The sequence below is a fragment of the Clinocottus analis genome, unplaced genomic scaffold (genome assembly GCF_023055335.1).
Source record: "Clinocottus analis isolate CAN_PGR_092001 unplaced genomic scaffold, fCliAna1.0.p SCAF_16, whole genome shotgun sequence".
Taxonomy (NCBI): domain Eukaryota; kingdom Metazoa; phylum Chordata; class Actinopteri; order Perciformes; family Cottidae; genus Clinocottus; species Clinocottus analis.
The window spans coordinates 6,434,814-6,453,626 of record NW_027175887.1 but is presented as its reverse complement, the minus strand read 5'-3'; the positions used below and the strand labels follow the sequence as shown (position 1 = coordinate 6,453,626).

Here is an 18,813-nt window from a genome sequence, read left to right as displayed (position 1 = left end):
ACAGCATAGTTTATGTATTTTATCTAAGGTTGCCAAACTTGTGGCATGCATTGTCCAATTCATTGCAGTTAAATTAGATAATGTTTAATAATATGAGGTTTGAATGAATTACAGCAGAGATATACATTTCCAATGAAACCATTCAATATTATATAACATATAGTCTTAATCTACACAAACTGTTACATCTTTTTGAAATGGAAACGTGTACGAATAGCTTTGGACAAATGTATATACAGTATCTTAATGTTTGTAGTAATCTGTTCAATGCAAACATGTATCCATGTTGGTATCCATCATTTCAACATGGCCCGGCTTCAACAATGCTGTTTTTTTCATGACCTTCCCCTTCCACTTCTGTGTAACCCGGGTGTTTCTTCTGAAACTTCAAAGACAGCCAGTAGTTCTTGCGACGCTAAAAAAAATAAATAAAATCAAGCACAGAAAAACGTGTGTGGACGTGAAATTAAAGCATGCGTAGCTCTTGTCAGGGCAGGTGGAGGCCACATTCAGTGCTCACCTGGATGAGGTAAAGTGGTGATGCAGCAGTAGAATGGTAGTTGATGTAAAGTGCGACCAGTATCAGAGCCAAAACTAACACCAGCGCAGCTGCTATACCGGCTATCACTCCTGTGTTGGCCAACCCCTCATTCTTGGTTGAAGAATCTGTCCTCACGTCTGTATTGAAGATGAAGCGCCAAAGTGATCTCCCTTCATAAGGCTTCATTATTATGGCACTTCCAAGTATTAACTCAGCATTACCGTTGTCTTAAATATATGACGTGTTGTATCATTTGAGAAAAGATGGAAAGCAATCATTTGCATTTTTATTTCCTGGCAGAATCTGTTTTTATTTAGTGAAAACGTGTGGTGAAATACTGCAGACGATACTGTGCTGTGTATCATTCTGAGAAAAGATAGCTCAGCCTCACCGTCACAACCGTTTTGTAGAGGAGTCAATGAGGACACGTCTTCCATCTCTGGTGTGGTAGAGGAATCAGTGGAGCTGTCACCTCTGGAGTAATCCTCACAGGTTGCATTTTTGCTCTGCCCGATATTCAACATAATAGATGCATGAGTCTCACAAATGGAAAATAATCAGATATATGCATTCCTGATGTCCAGAAATACCTCTTCTGAGCAGGCGTAGTCCAACCATTCTTGCCTGTGTCGATCCATTCCATCTGAACACCTAAAACGCACAAGATGTATTTTTATTAGGGCTAAAACTGCGCTACATGGACATTTGGGCCACCGTAATGTCCCACTCACCTCTGGAGTACGTTGCACCAACTACAGCCCGAGGTTTGGTTGGACGAGAGGCAGAGTTCGCAGCTGTCATGCTGCAGGCAGGCTGAACACAACAACAGAAGATGTATTATTTTTGGGTGTTGATAAAATCTAACGTATTGAATACTTGAAACTCATCCTTTGAAGATGAAGGATAAGGGTCACTTACTAGGAAGTGGAGTGAACTCAACAGCAGAGAAGCTGGTAATCTTCGTTAAGTCTGTCTCAACCCGATGGTACTCAAAAATCGTCTGCCGTTGGGCATCTGAATCTGATTTATCATGAGCAGATTTTCACATGTAAGAAATTTGTTTTATTATTTGGTGCATAACAATAACCATAGTACAGAAAAAGTACTGCTGACCTGGTGACTGAGGAGAAGGTTGCGTGACCATGAAGGCATCAGACAAACCAGCCTTTACTGGATGCTCAGCGGACCCAATCCCATCTAATGACAGAGGTATCTGATGGACAGATAAAAAGAGAAATCACTGAGACATTCAGCACAAAAGAAGAGAACACGTTAAGAAGGCCATTAAAAGCTCAGCGGCATGTCTCACATCTCGATAGCTGAACGCGATGGCTCCTGTTTTGTAAAGTGCAGCCTGAAACGTAAAGGCCCCTTCTGACTCCTTTCCAGAGAGTCTGACCCGCTCCCACTGGACCACAAACACCTCACCTGAAAAGAGAGACGGTCAAACGGGAGTCAGACAAGTAATCAGACAATCATGTTCAAATATGAGCTGGTATGTTACCATTATCCAGATATTGCACAGTGGATTCTTTCGAGTAGCTGGGGTCAAAATTAGCCATTAAAGGGGCGATGTACTGTGTCGCAGTCAGCATGCGGTGAGTAATGTCCCCTGTGAAGATAAACCCTGAAAATGACCAGATGGAAGAAAATGTAAAGTTTAAGTATGACTTGTTACTTTGCAAAAACACGAAACATATGCAGGAAAGGTCACTTGAACATCTGCTATGAAATCAAAAAGCACCTCCAGTTGCTATGGTGATCTGCCTCAGGTAGTGGCCATAAAAAGGAAAGTCAAACGACAGGGCAACCTTCTGCAAGGAGAGTACATAGAGACGGACAGAGACAAAGAATAAGATCTTTAGGTTACATTGTGCTCCTTTGTGGCACTAAGTATCCTCACCAGGTCTTAAAGAAGGAGGGATGAAGGGAATAAATGCATAATGTTTACTCATCTGGGAAAAACTAGGTTTTGTTTAATTTCCTTAAGTGAAATAACATTTATATATGTGTTAAATGCTCTACAACTGAGCTCCATATTGTGCAAATGTAGCTCAGTGACTTGCACTTGTGTACACTGGCAGGCTATTTCTCAGCATGTCTGGATACTGCATACTGATGTAACGATATTGCAATGATCTAGTTAAAACTTAGACACAACTTGGCTGCAAAGCAGCAGGTCATTGAGGCTTTCTGGCAGGAACTTTTCAAAACAAATATTCTGCTAAGTAGCTGAGATCAAAATAATGTTATCAGTCTCAAGATCAATAGAGCAAATGGAACCATTGATTTAAATGATAACCCTCACTGCGGCTTTTGCTTTATGATATTATACTAAAGACACCTGTCTTTTCATTTCCTAAACTGCAGACATGTTTTTCTCTTTAGCGTCAACAATTTATAATCTGATGTAAAAACTGTTCCTTCTCCAACTATGTAACCTGGATTGGATGTTTTTACAAAGCCAAAGTCCTGTTTCTGCTTGGAGAATGCCTTCCCAAATTAAAGTGAGCTGTATGTATTACACAGGTGCCAAGTGTCGGACAACAGAGGTCAAAACTGGGCAGCCTCTGGCATGCCTGTAGCTCTTGGCTTCTTCCAATATTTCCCAGTCCCTTCACGCCTTCAACAGTGTTACCTTATGTTTCAGACTGAGCTCCATCCTGGCTCGCTGTCACATAAAATGTGAAGGCAGAATTTGTGGATTAGCTGTTTGTGTACTGTACTTGCTGCGCGTTGGCCTTTTGCACTCAATTACACCAAGGACGTAGAATAGATGTACTTGGCATGTTTTCACACTGGTGTGTCTGAACATAGAGAACTCCTCGCTTAGCTTCAGTAAAATGTTTTGTTTGGATAGAAACTGAAAGGCCTGGTTTGTCACTATATCCCAGGAATGACTTGAGAAAGTACATATAACCATTTCATTTAAAACAAACACACCACGTTGAAAATCCATATATTGAAAAACATACCGTCACAAGCAAGGTGCATGTGGATTAAAACCACAGATCTCTTGATTTGCAAAATGCATTCAGCTATTCCCGGTACAGCCACAACCGTACATTACCTCTTGTTGATGGCTTACTATAAGAACATTTTAATGATAATTTAAATTGAGGGCCACTGCAGTCACATGCTCTACTACTGAGCTATACCCATAATAACATCTACTCTTAGTTGTTATTGTGTAGTCTGGTAAATGACTATATGAAAAAAATCCTGATAAAACCACTCAAACAGAGTGTATTCAATTGTACATTTACTCTCGTTGGGTCCAATTCACATGAAGGCAAAGAATCAGGATTCTCTCTTTGATTATTAAACAGCCATAAACCTTCACTGTTATTTTAAGGACATGGTCAGTTGTATGGTGTTAGTACAGATAACTAAAACAGAAAATAAAAGGGCTTGTCTCTGTTTACTCTGGTGGGTTCTTATTAAAAATTAAATATAAAGGGATACGTTTTGGAATTTCTTGTTGTCTAGTAAACAGCCATTATCTGTGTCTCAACAATAGCAATACAGTTTATTTGTCATGTCACTGACTTATGCTATAATTAGGGTGCACCCAGAGTTGAAATGCAGGACCACGTGAGCTGCAAATGTTCTACCACTGAGCTATATCCTCCAATAAAGACTCTCTGTCAGCCAGTATAATCACCATCTATAAAAATGTTTATGAATAACTAAGCTATTAAATGAGAGAGTGCACCCCCAGTGGAGAATACATCTTAGTGCATATTAACAGCTTTAAATAACCTCATGGATGAAAAGTTAACTCATGAAGCAGATTGCATGATCTCCTTAAAATTCAGGTGTTTCTTATTTAAGAAATAAAGAATCACTGCATGTCTGTGTACTTAAAATGACTGCATTTAAGACTGTGTTAAGCACTTAAGTACTCACCAGGGACATGGGAATCATACATTTTTCTATCAGCGTGTAGCACAACAAAATCATTTTACAATTGGTTGCTACCCAGATTTAATGTGTAGTCAAATGAGCTCCACCCTTTGTATGAACTGTCACCCATTTCTTATGGTGGCCTGGTAACATAAAGTACTATTTCCTTTTCTCTTTTTGTAAACTTTTTTTTTTTTAAATTTTTTACGACTAACCGACATAGGAAGTAAGGGCTTGCATGCATATGTGGGTGTGAGACTCACCACAGCCTGTTTGTATGAGTTTGACAGAATGCCATGGACTCTCACTTGGCCATGTCGGACATCACTCATGTCTACCCATAGTTCCTCTGTGCGCTGGTCTTCTGGACCAAAGCTACGCCATGTGTAATACTTCCCAGAATCCTCCTACAGACAAGAAAAACAGAAGATCAGAGGGTGTAAGGGCTTTGAGGGAGTGTGTCATGCAGGCATCAAGAGTCCACTGCATTAAATCAAATGCTGTCACTAATGGAAACAAGTAAACTCTATTTCCAAAAGCAAGCAATGTTTACATCCAACTAAAACAAACAGAACATGTCAAAAGCCAAAAGCATAATACGTGTCACCAAGCATTACAGTCATACAAAAATACTGTGGTGCAGCTCTCACCACTACACGTGTCATGTTGTCTGGCAGGGTGTTGATGGTTAGTCTTCCACCCAGGACCGCCCTGCTTATCCTAGCGTGGCCTGAAGATGACCGCTGCACTCTGTAAGGATGACCGTCACCTCCAGTTGAATCTCCATGGTGCAGTGACATCACACTGGACCCATTGTCTGATCAAAATAATGAATATCAGGTTAGTGTGCGCTTGCAACTTTCTTCTATGCCAACTGATGCATTTCAATCTGCAGAATAAAAGACTCATTTTAATTTAAGAGGAAGAGAAAGCACACCAAAGATCTTTTTTTTTTTCCAACTCTGGCAGAGGTACCACACATTGTCTGGAAACATTTCAGATGCCAGTTTTATTCAGACAATAACAATAGTGTTTACAATTGTGCCTCAGCAATCAGCCTCTCAGGCAAATGAGAAATTACAATTGGCCTTTGATACCGTCAGCCTTGTCAGTTAAAGTCATCGCTGAATGAAGACAGAAATATTACATATACTATTTTGTGATGCTCAAAAAAGAGCTGTCAAATCCAACAAACAATGTAAACCATATAGTAAGCAGACTGGGGAAGGTAAGCCTTCTTTTAAAGTTCTGGGTGTTATGATTGATGGTTTGAGTTTCTTCAAAGCCACACATGGAAAGCCTCATATTCCTAGTTGATGTTAAGAGTTTATTTTAGCATCACACTGTGATTTTCCTTTTCATTGAGTGTGGAAAATGTATGTCTGCTGGAGCACCAAGTATGGGATGTAGATCTAAACATATTGGTCCTTGCATAACCTCGGTCACTGATACAGTTGTACATTTGGAGCTAAAATGTCTTGAGTGAGCGTCGAAGAGTAAGTTATGTTTCCAGTGTACAGAGCAGATACAATGCATAATAAGAAAGGTTTTTTGAGGACTTTTTGCTTAATATCTGAAGAAATGGGTAACTAAGTCAGGAAAACCTTTTTGATCTATTAAATCTATTAAATGTTTGATCGTTAAATGTTGGTTTTGAAGAGACTTCATGATGAGAGGCAAACATGACAGGAAATATGTATTCTTTAAATTACATTTTGTTTTTTTATTTAGGTGAACTTATGTGAGATATTTCAAATGATACAACCAATATTGAACAACGTTCAGACATTTTAAACACAAAACCCAAATTTCCGACAGCTTTTTCAATACTTATACATCCAGTTGGCCAAGCCATGCTGAATCATCACCAATTATTTGATTGATTTTGTTGTCTTATTAATCTGAATTTGCAAAGTAACTAGTGACTAACGATATCAAATAAAGTGCAGTATCTACTGCACTTTAAATACTGCAGTAAATACTTCACGACTGGATTTTGCCAGATATAACAACATCGGGGTTGTCTTTATTTAGCTATGGATGTTCAAACATGTATAAACCAGGACCTTACGACAAAAGCATGCCAGATTATGGATTTCAGTTATATTGCATATCATGTACTTATCTATCGCCGTATTTTTAGAGCATTACGGCGATACGCGGCATTTCTATGTACTTTACGGTACACGGCAGTGACGTCACCTCGTAACCTCCTATATAAACCTCGAGGCAGCGCTTCTTCCGGCTACGGAGTGTCTCATCTAACCCTAAGTCGGGCAGCTCTCCTGTACTTAACGTTTGCTGTTTTTCTTTCTGGCTTTTCAGTGAGCTACAGGAGGGAAGTGGCGTTGGAAACGTTTACGAGCAACAAAAAAAAAGCCAAGATATTCACTCCGTCGTGTTCAGTGTCCCTTCAGAAACACCGCGAATCATGCCGTGGTCAGCTCGGCTGCCGCGAAGAGTTCGTCTCTGTTGCTCCGGTGTTTTCATGTCGGGACTTCGTAACTGAGCAGAGTAAAACTGAGCAAGGGCGACTCTACCAGATCTGCTAGTGGTCCGGCTAGGAAGCCCGAGCTCAAACACCTGTAAACCTCGATTTATCAGTCTGTTTTCACCGTTACTTATCCAGGAAAGTGTGCTTGCGCCCTATATCATGCTATCCCTTGTTGAGGAAGGCTCACGCCCCCTCGTGAGCCTTCCTAGTGAGAAACAAGATGTTGGGACTTGAGTGGAGGTTTAGACAATGGAGTTGTGGAACTGGCATGTTAACCTTAGTTCACTTTGAAACTAATACACTTCGCTCTCCTACAAAGAGAAAAATAAACTGTGTAAGAGTAACTTCGGGAAAGTCACTTTTAAAAAAAGTTGTTCATGCTCAGTGCCATGTTCCTTTATGCATGCTCTCATCTGACGCACCAGATTCAAATGTGTCCTAATGACGTCCTGACATTAACGACGTGAGTCTTGAAACATGCCAGCTAGTGTTGAAACAATTGCTTATGGCTGAAATACAAACTGTCAGTGGTTTATTTTTTTTTAGTTAAACACTAGATGCAAAATTATTACACACTATGCCCTGAGGGTTAAGTCATGTGTACGTGGACCTTAAATAAAATGTTTTCCATAAAGCTGGATCTGTACGGTTTTTGTAAATCTCAAAACTTTGACACAGTTCACTGAGGTTGAGGGTGTCGCTCACATGGGTGTGAAAAACATGGACAACAAGTCCATGTTATAATTTATGGAGTCTGGGCGGCTGTGTTGTTCTCATGAAAAGACACCGCCTCTATGTTTCAGGTGTTGGAGCAGACGGACCTTCCATCTGAATTGGGCAGCAGCTTTAAATCCTGCCATTCTTTAGAAAATGAACAGTCAAGATCTTAATCGTTCCTCTTTTTAAAAACAAAAAGCAGCGGGCCTCTACTCCAGCCAGGGGGTTTGTCTGAACAAAAAAACTGTGTAACCGGCAAAAAAACACAATTAGGAATTTTAAATCTGACATTTAACAACTCCTTATGGGTGCCAGCTCCTCTCAAAGCCGGTGAAATGTTCGCTAACGTTGGTTTGATGCTGGCATTTCTGTCCTGACTGTGGGAGGTGAACACATGCCTGCTGGCCCCTCAGCTGCATGTCCTGTTCCAAACCCCCAGAGTTCATGCTGTGTGGGAGTTTGGCTGGTGATGCCTGCTTTAAACGCCACTCTGCATACACACAATTATCACACTGATGTTTTCCAAAGCCATCAAAACTACAATGCCCTTATTGTGACACCCCAAATGTCGTGACCTCATAGGGAACTTATTGTTTTTGTTCACAAGTGTTTTCTCTCCCCTTGTTCATTCAATTAAGCGGGGCGTCAATGTGTCTGTGACTGCTGGTATATTAAACCTAGATGTGTGATTGTTGAGCGCTGCATCCGCCCTGCTATGGCATCTATGAGGTAAGAGGAGAAATGGTGTTCACACAGTTGTTGAGGTCTGCAGTGCAGCAGATAAACACCCTGGTCTTATAAAAGCTGGGAGGGGTGCAGACGCTGAATATGAAACTGTAACTTTTAATATCTTCTTAGGCCACCAGTGTCAGCCAGTGGGATTTAAATTACCGGCAGATAACCAAAACAGGGACTCATTGTTTCTGCTGTGCAGGAGAAACTGACCAAAACTCTCTCCCCACTCATCTATTTCCAATACTCTGAGCTCTGCTCATTCAATGATAATATATAGTATTGCAATTCATACAAAATTGTACATCAAGTATAACTAAAACATGTATATTAGTTTGGAACTGCACCTTTTTAAACTTATATTTGATTATTCATAAAGGAGTACAAACTATACCCTTCAGATGTTCAAAATGATTTATCAATTAGAAATACTTAGAAATACGTTAGAAATACTTGTGAACAGTGTAGAGATGCTGTTGGGGAGTCAGAAAGTGAGAAACCCATCATTGGTTAAAGTGTCCCTGGTCAAGAACACAGTAAGAGCTCAATAAACTGATGCAAACAAGGATCTGCTTTTTGCCCAATGTTGGCAATGAAAGAGCAGATGTTCTGGACAGAACACGGACCTCTGCCTGCTCTTTTAGAAAGTACCAAACCACAACCTCAGAGCAGTCTGAGAGAACACGCCCTTCCTGAACAGTGAGTTGGCACAGACTCCTCAACATCACCCACAATAAACGTGCATTCATCTTGTGGTTGAACTGCAGATATGCAAAGCTTCACTTACATTCCAGTGGAAGTGAAGCTTCATCCACATTTTTGGTCTTGGAGATTTAAAGACTGCTTTATATTTGCGGAAAGAAATGTGCAGATTGAACTTAACTATATAACCTCCATTATTAAATAGTTGTTGAGTTGATAATGTGGTACATCTCTGAGAATGTAGCCAGTACATGAGCTGTTGACATATTTTAACAAAACTCACAATGGTAATAATGCTTTGAGAGGAGTCTCTCCTCGCTAATCATCCCTAAGAGGCTGAACAAATTCATATCACAATAAAATTACAAAGACATTCCAGTTTTGTGAAAAGAACATGAGTGCAGTGATTGCATCACTTTTCTTCTGTCATGGTGAAACACAATCTTTGCAGGGAAAAGCCAAAAACCTTATCTTTGGCTTTTCACTTTCTCATTTTCTGATTGGACAAATAAGAGAAAAGGAGACAGATTTCTGGTCGAAGCCATTTCCCATGCAAATGCTGGGCCAATGTACAACAAAGAGCAACTTGCTCAGCTGTTGGCAGCAATAACTGATATTGCGTTTTGCCACAAACACAGGCATGTTTTGTTTATCACAAGTGAAATAACGCATGCTTTTTATAAAATAAGAATAAATCTGGGAGCCACAGAAGAATAACGTCCTATCCATGATCCAATCCATCAATCTTTGTCACTTAACTTCTCTTAATTTTCCAGTTTAGCTCCAGCACGTCTGAATCAGCTTCGGGGTATTCGTTGAGTAAACTTCTCAGCAGGACGAGAAACAGGAGGCCAAACACTGAGGTCACTGATGCGTCCACAACTCATTTTCAGCTCGGTGCTTTGTGTTTTTACAGTTTGGTCGGGATGGTGTAGATTGCTCCCTTGGAACCAAGGTCATTTATTAAAACTGAGCAGTATATCATGAGTGACCAGGCAGATACGAGCAAATTAGGTAAAAAGGAAAGGAGGATATGTCAGGTCAATACTGACAGCTGACCCATTATTTGGCAAGCCCATATATGACCACCTCTTGCATGTAATGCTGTTTCACCTGAAACACATTTCCCTCTGCAGAAGAACAGGAGGAGTAACGAAGGATTTGAGGACATTTAGGGAGCAGGAGAGGAGTTTGTAGAGTCCCAAACAAACACACCCTTCATTGTGCTTCGTATCAAACAAATGTGGTTCCTGATAAATGTGCATTCTCCAACATCTCAAAAGGCTCCTGTTGTTTTCTGAGTCTAGCAGGGAGGCAAGAAAAAAAACAAAGTCTACGTCTAATTTTAAACCTGAGACAGACTGTTTGTGGGTTGTTGTTTAGACTCAGTCGCATGCTTGTGGAATTGGGTATTTTTATTGAACACTTTTTTTTTTCGTAAACTAGGTCATTCACTATTGTACGTGAAATAAAAAAGGGCACGGCACGCCCATTTGCTGCTCCATAAAGACTCCGACTGAAGTTTTGCGGTTTACGGTGCAATAGCAACAGCACAGACATCATCATGAAAATAAATCAATTTAAATATTAACCATTCTTTCATCGCAAAACAAATGGACAACTAATGAAGAAAACGATTTGCATGCAGAGTTAAACAGCATAGTTGCCCAGACTTTAGGTGCTAGTTCACCAAAATATAAAGCTGCAACACACACTTGCTTAAGGTGTACCTTTAAAGGTGAACATGTTAAAGCAATGGAGGGAAGAAATACACACAGCTCACCTGTTTGATGTTGAACCCAAACTCTTGCCAGCTCTGTTTGAGAGACACAGAGGAAAAGCATCACCAAACCAAAACACATGATAGCCCGGAGAAGACAACAAAATAAATAAAAGCTTTTGTGAAGGCTGCCCTCTTCTGCTCCCTCCTCTTCTTCCTCTCTTTGCAAAAACAAGTTTTCTCTGAATTCTTCTTCCCCCTCCAGATCTCTCTCTCTCTCTCTCTCTCTCTCTCTCTCTCTCTCTCTCTCTCTCTCTCTCTCTCTCTCTCTCTCTCTCTCTCTCCACTCACCACCCCTGTTTTTAAATATTCTCTCCTCCTCGATGCTGCTCATCCGTTGTCATGGTGACTACAAAGACACAAGGATTAGCTGATTCGGCTTTGGGGCCGAAAGGGGGAAAGTTATCATGGGCACACATTAGACATCTGAATATTGAGTTATAATCTTTTTTATTTCATGAGAGATTATGCATCGTATTCCTCTGTTTGGGGTACAAACAAACATCAGCGGTCAGCGGTGTGAATGGCGCCTCCCTCTGTCCAAACCAGCTGCCAGATTGAGAAATCTGACATCTGAGATTAGACATGGTGATCATGATGCTAACAATAACAGGGCTAAAATCAGTGCTAGTTTTGAAAGTACTCATTCCATGTCAAGTTTGTTTATGACTTTTATGGCAAAACATTGTGTCTGCTCTAACAACAACATGGAACGGAAAAGTCTCTGCCGCATGCAGTTAATTTCCAGCATTTATTGTTTTTTTTATGGCATGTAAAACTGACGAAAGGCGAGCCTTACAAGCATAGCACTCTGTTTTATGTTTATTGTTAAAAGTTTATTGTTAAATGTTAAATGTTATGCACCTCTCGCCAGGACAAATTCCTTGTATGTCAGTGTGCCCAGCAGTGTGCCCAGCAACAGGTGTGAATATTAGCACAATATTAGCATTGATTGTTCTTTTATGAATTATACTGATGAGTTACACCTTATTGTAGAGATACATATCATGATTAGACCAACAATATGGCATTTCTTTTAATTTGTACTGGTAAGATGAAAATAAAAAATGTTTAGATAATTTGTTTTTGTTCTTTCAGTCTAATTTAAAACATCTCTTGGGACTGAAATTTTTCAGAGCCTTTGTTATTTTAAACAGCAATTAACTAATTAATTAAATGGAAATACTCAAGTTAAGAAGAGCAAAGTCACTTCAAATATATACCAACGTAACTATAGGATGACGTTACTTAGTTACATCCACCAGTGCATTTAGTTGAAACAATATACTTCTCCTAACTTTAACCTAAATACTAAACCTTGTAACCCACACTATGATTTTTCCTCGTCTGTTTTGTAATTTACCCTGAAAAAAAGCGTTGTCACGTCATAAAACGGATTTTATAATTGTCAACAACCCATAAATAACCATTATGGTGCAAACAAATTACGTCATCATACCAATGCTGGCGACAGATTTGAGCACACTTTGTGTTTCGTGGGTTTTGTGTGTTGACGTACAACCACAAACGACGTATTTTCCTTTCATTTAGAGGATGTTTTGCTTTAACTTGATGTGGGAACGCGCAGCCACAAATGTGTAGGCTCGTTTCTACACCTAGTGGACGAAACTAAATACAGCCGTGCCTGTGAAAATACAAGTTATAGACACGACGGTCGACAAACTATAACCGTATTCGTCAAGTCAACGTCCAATACGTGGTGTAATATTAGTTATCATTGACCAATATTGTGTATCAGGCCTCGTCTCAGCGTAGGGGGTATAGCTCAGTGGTAGAGCATTTGACTGCAGATCAAGAGGTCCCCGGTTCAAATCCGGATGCCCCCTCTTTTCCACCTTGTTTTTTTTATATATAGCTACTGTCCAGAGCAGGAAAAAGGCAATTTCAAAAACATATGAAATCAAGTTGATTACTGCTATAACATAACCTCTTAAGTGGATTTAGGCCTCCATCATAACAGGCAGATATATTGATATGCAAAAGCATATGCTTCAGAATATAGTCTAACATCCTCCAGTATATAACAAAACAAGAGGATAATATACATTTATTTTGTGGTGCTGCCAAAACTCCTGTGAATAGTGTTGGCACAATATCCGTATATTTGTGCCATTGCTTTTACTGCATGGTCAAAAGGAAAATCCACCCACCTCAATAGCACCCTCACTAGTTGAAACAAAGAATTTCACTGCTTGACAACATTGACACAGATGCATATTTGTAATAATAATAATTCTTTATTTTTAAATTACACGATACAATATATACAGTCAAACCATGAATAGTTCCTTAGCAGCAAGCTCATTTTTCCAATTAGGAAATTCCTGTAATATACAGTAAATAGTTTAGAGCTTTGTTTTCTTTAAATAAATTACTAAACATGTTTATGTCTGACAAACGAGTCTTGTTGTTCAATGGCATACAACATTATTAAAACAGGTGCAAACTTGTATCCACACTAGTTACTGTATGTGTTTTTTCAGTCTCAGTTATTGTGTAAAATACTTCCACGAGAGAGGCATAATCTTTTAAAGCAACTGAACTCAGTTTACCACTGGAAAGCTGTTTTAGAAATAGTGAGGTATCAAATTTGGTTGCGACAAATTAAGTTACGGTAAATTAGGACAAAATGAGGACAAAATGAGGACAAAACATCTTTGGTACAACCTATTCAGTTCTAGGAATTCTACTGAATGAGTAATACTTTAATTACTACTTTGCAGTTCAATAAAGTATGACACTGTCTTGTGATTAACCCCAGTTAAAAGAAATAATCCCACTGAGGGTAGAGAGGGAGAATATTGGTCTGGGAAGGATGTCTCACGAACGTGGTGCACCTGTCGACACGTGTCACTTAAGGACACGGACACTAAATACTCCGGTGTGTATCGTCATGACTGAGAAAAACAGATCATTATAACTGAGCGGCTCTTGAACAGTGCAAAAGTCAACGTCAACTAGCTCTGAGATGCCCCATATTGCTCTGTTGCCCGTCCACCATGAGGCCTCTCACAGCTGGGTAGGACACACTGTACGTGGTGAGGCGGCCCTATCACATGACCCTATCACATGATGTTCACAGGACTTTTCCCCCCAATAACACTGTAAACCGTCCTGACACTGTGGCTGGCCTCTGTAGTGCCCCTCGCGGTTGGCTCAGTTTGAGGAAGTTTCATCCGCCGCGTCTGATGCGTGTTCTAGTTGGCAACAACCCGAGACTTCATCCAGTCCAGACTGGCAGGTAGACTGGGAGAGAGTGAGTGAAGAGGGAAAACAAACACTCTGTGAGTCATTGCAGCGGGAGTTGACGTCGGTAAAGGCTTGTTCTCGTTGACTTGTACACAATGGGTCTGGTGAAAAGACTCACCCCTCTCCTGTCAGGGCGCAGCAGGCCTGAACATGCCACGAGTGCGAGGAGATGGAGTCGAGCGTGAGGCACTGGGAGATCTCCGCCGCCGTCATCGAGCCCTTCACGTCCTGTTTGTTGGCCAAAATGAGGACGGCTGCGTTCTGTAGCTCCTAAAACGAGAGAAGACTGGTCACTAATGTTGCTTTCCGTATCGATTGATCGTCAAGAGGCTGACATGTTTCCATTGGAAACCACCAAAGTGTCCCCAAGTCAGTTTTAGAGAACAAAGAACAGCAACCTCAGTGGAATATTTGTTCGGCACATGTTAACCCGCTGACTCACGCAGTCTGAGTTGAAACTTCCTCATCATGTTGTGTCATGGGTTTGTTACATGTACCGTCTAATTAGTCACTCTGAATGCAGCAGTGTTTCTCTGACATCACACAGACAGACGGCTTGGGAAGTTTCACTGAATAGCAAAAGGATTCTACGTCAATTCCTGAAAGCCAAACCTGTTGGAACCACATGCTCAGCATTCAAAGACTTCACCTATACAACTCTGAGCTATTTGTACCTAACTTGAATATTTAACATTTCTACTACATGAATTCAGTGAGAAATGTAGTACACTGCATTTATTCAACAACCTAAATTACTTTGTGGATTGACATTAATAATACAAAATATAAATCAACAAATAAATAATGATGTATTGTTATAGGTTAAGATAAGATACAACTTTTTGGATTCCTGGGGTGAAATTCACAAGCTGCCCAGTGGTGAATAAAGTCATTCAAATTAGCTCCAACTTCACCAGCTGCAACATTGAAGTGATGAACACATTAATGCATCAGTAATAATAATAACTTAATATACATTCTTCTGCAATGTGCCATTGTGCACAAGGCTGTTTTTACTTTTGGTACTTTAAGAACAATTTGATGTTAATACTTTTGTATTTATATTTTCTGAATGCAGGACTTTTACTTAGTGAGTATTTTCTCTAACACTAAATTGCTCCTTTTACTTAAATAAAAGATCTGGGTCCTTCTTCAATGTGAACGATCTGTGCTATCTGGTCTTGTGTACACAGTGAGTTGTGGAAACACATGGGGGATCTTCAGGGTTATGACTTTTGAATCAACACACATTTGCCAATACAGCTGGATTTGTACCTCGTGTGCGAGCATTCGGTGCAGCTCATCCTTGGTGAGAGTAAGACGTTCACGGTCAGTGCTGTCCACGACCAGGATGACGATCTGAAAGAGCCACGGCACATAATGGAATCAGTAAATAGCAACACAATCAACAGACGTCTCACATTTTCAGTTGTAAGGATAGCACAATAAATCTGCCACAGACATATGTACCTCTGTGTTGCCGTAGTATGAGTACCAGCTGGCTCGAAGGCTCTCCTGTCCTCCGATATCCCAAACCAAGAAGTGTGTTTTACGCACGGTGATCTCCTCAACGTTGCTGCCGATGGTTGGTGATGTGTGCACGGCTTCCTTTGTCAGACTGTGTTTGTGAGGAGGGAAAAACTCATTATAAACACAGATGTGAAGCAGATTTGATGTTTTTGCCCTTAGAAAGTAGACAAATCACTTACAACTGATAGAGGATGGTGGTCTTTCCAGCATTGTCCAAACCCACAATGATGACTTTGTGCTCTATGGGAAAGTAGAAAACAACATATTTATCCATAACAGTGCAAACTGGATTTGTTATTGTCATCTGAACCCACTCCAGTCTTGAGTTGCATAACTTGTTTCAGGGCTTCACAACACAAAATGTACACACTGATAAGATACAGGGAAGTACAAGAGTCAGAGGGACGGTTTGTTATTCAAAGTGAGGTTATCACATCACTGATTACCAGGTAATGTCCATACCATGTTGAGAATGTTACTTTTACTATTCAGTCACAATAAAATGAAATGCATGTAAAGTGATACAACATATAACTTAAGGAAATGTTTATTCTTACACTCATTTAGCGACTCTAATTTGTCAAACATGTGCACAACACAGCACAGACAGTGTATCTGTATTAAACCCAGAAGCAGTGGGAATCCATCCAGCAGTTTGGGGTGCCGGTGCCTTGCTCTAGGGCACCGAGAGGCGAACAGTCACCAGCTCGTCGGACTTGAACCGAAGACCGTCCGGTTCCAATGTAGGCTCAACATGCTTGACTGGCATCTTACAAACAACACATATGATGAAACTGACACCAATGTGGTTGAACTTAATCTTACCTCTGTCCCCGAACACCGCCATCATCTTGGTCAGAACAAACCCCATGTCCAACAAGTGTGTGTGTGTGTGTCAGAAGTGACGAAAAGAGTCCAGAAAACGCTCCCGGTGGAGACACACTTCAGTATCTGATAGCTGCTGACTGGCACGCAAACTCAAAATCCTTCATCTGATATCGCTTTCTACTTGTACATAGCGTGAGTGGGTGGCGCCTCTGAGAAATAAAGTGTTAGGTATTTTTTCATCGGAATGAGTCACGGACAAAGGGCACAGTTGTGGTGCGTTCAGGTGTTGTGGGAAACGTCTGAATACGCACGAGGGGATCAAAACACGGCATTTGAAATATATATTTAATAGTAACAATGTTAAATTCCCATATGCAATTAAATATGGAGGTTGTATAATGAGGAGCAACCCAGAGGCTATAGGTCAGTTATTTATAAAGATATAAGGTATATTTGCGTGCATAATATTCTTAGATAGATATGTACTATATTAATCCCCAAGGGGAATTTTTTTTGTCGGAGTAGCAAAAACAAAAACAAAATCCCCTTGGGGATTAATAAAGTACATAAGTCTTATTTATAGAACCTTCTATGCATAACCTGCCATCTCTTTTCAATTTATTGATATTTGAATACACTTACTAATTAGGGAACAACAAGATTAAGTTATTCATTTTTATCTAAAGGTTTATTTAAACACGTTCATCTCTTAATTGTTAGATCTAATATAATGATGCTTTTATGTAGTTCATTCTGTCCACATGACATTTATTGCATTTCTTCCCATCCTGGAAGAGGGATCTTCCTCTGTTGCTGTCTCTATACACATTTTTGGGGGGAGTTTTTCATGTTCCTCTGTGAGGTCAGAGGTTGTTGTATGTTTACAGATTGTAAAGCCCTTAGAGGCAAATGAACAGACTATAGGGCTGTACTGTGGTGTAGTGTCTACACTGTCACCTGACTGCAAGAGGGGCCTGGGTTAAATTCTCCCAAAGTCCAAAGATATCTCAGCTCAGGAGACTGTCCGTAGCTTGTTTGTCTCTATGTGCCCTGGATAAACTGGTGTACCCTGCCTTACCCCAGCTCCAGCTACCCTTAATAGGATAAGTGAGTTCTAGGACTCTGCTATAGTGTTGCCTGTAAGTTACAGATAAAATACATTAAAAAGGTCTACAGTGCACATTGTATTCTGAATCTGAAAAATCTACGGCTATATAAATACAGTATTTGCCCCGAAAGAGGTTGACGACTATAAAGTAGCATCAAATGGAAAGGTGGAGGTAAAGTAGCCTCAACATTCAGGCCAAGTAGCCTACATTACTTTAGTAAACGTTTTTAATTTTAAGGTAAAGCTGCTGAACATTTGTTTGCTTTTTAGAAGTGCAGTCCACCTGCCGTTCATCCTAAATGAGCTTCCTGGTTTGCCAAAACCAAAAGGATCAAACCACACTGTAGCCCTCGCAGCTCAGACGTCCGAGTTCATCGAGGAGCACGTGAAGGCAACATACAACAGAGGCGTTCCTTCCGTCACGCAGAACACAGGAGGAGACTGATGACGCAACCAATGACACACAGGGGCCAGTCCATGTTTGGAAAGAGAGATCACGCTGTGTTCCGTTTTTTATTCTGGGGCACGGCGACTTTATTATGAGTTAACAGAAAGCAAAACTGTTTATAGAGAGGAATGTCCCGGGATTTCCAACTCTAGCATGTATTTCACAAGTCACGTTTGGAAGGTTTTACTTTCATGTTTTTCATGAATCAGTATAGGGCAATTTTGAGGTATTTATACTGTATTTAATTGAGTATTTCCAATGCTTATTTTTTTTTCTTCAGATTTCATATCACTTCATATATTTAACACTATTCTCTTATTATTATTTCTTATGTATTTTAAAAGTGTGTTTAAGGACAAAACTGCCTGATAGTATATCTAGTTCATTAGCTGAGTTCTTATTTCACAATTTAACTGAAAGCTGGTCTATTTCAGGACTCTCACTGGGCTCTTGACTTCTCTCCTCGTTCAATAATTCTGATGTAAAGCTCACAATCAGGTTTCAGATGGAAACCATTTGCTCATGTGTGACATTTCCTTCACTGCAGCTGTTGAGATTATAAAAACAATGAATACGAGAAAAACAAACCACATCCTGGATATAGCTGCACTTTAACTTCAGTCTTTTTCATATTGTGTTTCCTCCTCGACCGAAATACTTAGTAGGCGTGATCAAATGTCCTGCAATTAGAGAGGAGTGTTCAGTAGAAGAGGAAACAGTAAAGTGTTGATGCACTAGAATGTTTTCTTTTTACCAA

At 40.1% G+C, this 18,813-nt stretch overlaps 2 protein-coding genes and 1 non-coding gene across 3 annotated transcripts; 1 reads left to right on the top strand and 2 right to left on the bottom strand.

Annotated features, from left to right (window-relative positions):
* Window positions 1-10: 10 nt before the first annotated feature.
* LOC137786852 (plexin domain-containing protein 1-like) lies at window positions 11-10,995 on the bottom strand. The gene is made up of 13 exons (XM_068578968.1): window positions 10,876-10,995; window positions 5,098-5,264; window positions 4,711-4,854; window positions 2,286-2,355; window positions 2,046-2,168; window positions 1,851-1,969; window positions 1,655-1,754; window positions 1,460-1,561; window positions 1,273-1,354; window positions 1,132-1,192; window positions 933-1,047; window positions 521-678; window positions 11-415 (listed from the first exon to the last, which is right to left on the bottom strand). The coding sequence occupies exons 1-13, from the start codon at window positions 10,952-10,954 to the stop codon at window positions 302-304; spliced, it is 1,434 nt and encodes a 477-aa protein (XP_068435069.1). The 5' UTR covers window positions 10,955-10,995; the 3' UTR covers window positions 11-301.
* A 1,652-nt stretch (window positions 10,996-12,647) lies between these two features.
* Window positions 12,648-12,719, top strand: trnac-gca (transfer RNA cysteine (anticodon GCA)). Its single transcript has one exon. It is a non-coding gene; the product is annotated as a tRNA-Cys (tRNA).
* Window positions 12,720-13,898: 1,179 nt separating this feature from the next.
* Window positions 13,899-16,640, bottom strand: arl5c (ADP-ribosylation factor-like 5C). Its single transcript, XM_068578869.1, has 6 exons — window positions 16,498-16,640; window positions 15,852-15,912; window positions 15,613-15,760; window positions 15,418-15,501; window positions 14,261-14,412; window positions 13,899-14,139 (listed from the first exon to the last, which is right to left on the bottom strand). The coding sequence occupies exons 1-6, from the start codon at window positions 16,541-16,543 to the stop codon at window positions 14,091-14,093; spliced, it is 540 nt and encodes a 179-aa protein (XP_068434970.1). The 5' UTR covers window positions 16,544-16,640; the 3' UTR covers window positions 13,899-14,090.
* Window positions 16,641-18,813: the final 2,173 nt, after the last annotated feature.